This window comes from Anneissia japonica, unplaced genomic scaffold (assembly GCF_011630105.1).
Source record: "Anneissia japonica isolate Jap-2015-1 unplaced genomic scaffold, ASM1163010v1 scaffold15926_len1796_cov204_single, whole genome shotgun sequence".
Taxonomy (NCBI): Eukaryota; Metazoa; Echinodermata; class Crinoidea; order Comatulida; family Comatulidae; genus Anneissia; species Anneissia japonica.
Window position 1 is genome coordinate 1 of NW_022693330.1, and position 1,796 is coordinate 1,796.

General features: G+C 31.0%; 1 protein-coding gene across 1 annotated transcript; it reads left to right on the forward strand.

Annotated features, from left to right (window-relative positions):
• Window positions 1-419: 419 nt before the first annotated feature.
• On the forward strand, window positions 420-1,786 carry LOC117100701 (meiosis-specific coiled-coil domain-containing protein MEIOC-like; the record flags this gene model as incomplete). Its single annotated transcript, XM_033240487.1, has 2 exons — window positions 420-597; window positions 1,291-1,786. Coding segments are annotated over 2 exons (324 nt in total), but the record flags the coding sequence as incomplete, so codon positions are not given.
• Window positions 1,787-1,796: the final 10 nt, after the last annotated feature.

A 1,796-nucleotide genomic window follows, 5' to 3' on the forward strand; every position in this document is an offset into this window, starting at 1 on the left:
GAGTGCTTTTATAGTAAGAATATATTATTGTTATAATAATACATTCATTAATTTCTTAAATTAATAAGTTTTCTATTCCCTATCTATTTCTTAGAATAATTGATTTCACCATACCTCACCATTCCACAAGTTGACTCTGAGGTTCAAATGAAAGATTTAATACTGTAGATATTAGTTTCAGTTAATAAGTCAATTAATATATTGTAAGTTAATAAATAATGAGTAAAGTAATAAATAATGAGTAAAGTAAAATAAAAAGTAAATTGTCAGCAACATTTCAATATTATGCTTTGATCATGAATTAAACATTGAGAGCCTAACTTGAGTCTGCTAAAAGTTTGTGAATGTTTCTCTGGCAACATGGACGGAAGAAGATATAAGCAAACTTCATTTTCATTAAACTATGATTCTCTTTAAAGGTTATTACCATCGCCAGTAAGATAGAAGGACTGAGAGCCGAGGCACTGCACCCTGGTGTTGAGCGTATCAATGACAACTGGATGGATGCTATTCGTAAAGTAGAGATTTGCCGTAGAGATGAACTTGGCCATGCATCTAACCACCAGCTATATGGTTTTCAAAAACAGGAAGACAAAGGTGAGTGTTGTACTATTATGTACTGTATGTATGTGTGTTATGTTTTATTTCACTACATGAAATATGAAAATTATTCTTTAAAGATGGTGACTTTTATTGCAAGAGTGATATTGGTTACTCAAGATTTTCACTATGTCTTTTAAGTATTGTAGTACTGTACACGGATAATACTGTATGGCTAGCAGTTGATCCAATAGAAAAAATGTTATTGAAACTGAAATAAATGAGCTGTTGATATTCTACAGTGTACTAGTCTTTAAATTATGTGTGCTTGTAAAGCTCATACAACTTCACATGTTAGTTTTTAACTGCTAAAATTTTTGTCCACATGGGCTTCACTTGATATTTGAGGTGTAGGCTCTGTGTACTAAAATGTTTGAATGTGTGTCAACATAATTCTTCCCAGCTCCTTTATAAGGTCTAAAAGCAATATCAACCAAAATCTGTAGTGCCAACAGAGGGCAGCATACCAATATTCATTTCAATAATGAAAATAATTATAAATAAATAATGGCTCTTTAACCAAGTCATAATTTGTGGGATCATAAAAGTACTTGGTTATTGACATTTTTATAGTCCATGCAATTTTATCACATTTTTCATGGGTTTCGCCTATTATATTTTAATGGTGTATACCATAATAGTCTGAATTTCAAATTTGATCATATTGGCTTCTTTATATTTTTTTTTCAGCAGATATAATGCGATTAGCTGACAGCATTGCCCATTTAACCTTAGCAACAAGGAAGGCAAGGACAGGCTTGTGGTGTGCTCTTCAATTGGCAAGGCAACATCATTTGAAAAGATTAAAACATAATTGCAGTTCCCAGCAAAATTGATGGAACCTATAAAGTTATGAAATATTAATAAGAATAATTCATCACTCATTTAATTAAAACTGGCTATCGTGCGGAAGAAATCTAGAAATACAGTAGTATATTAATAATCCTCATTATTGTTAACACCATCATCAGCATCATCTTCATTATAATTACCTTATTATTCATACCTTTATCATCACCATGATGTTATCACAATCATCTCATCATCATTATAGTTGTCTTCTTGACTAAATCATCACCACTTTCAGAAATGATTAAGAAATACTTTATCAACCAACTAATTAAAATGACTCACAAATCAAGTTTAATACATTGTTGTATTTTCCCCCCTTTTAACCTTATGAGAAATGGACTACT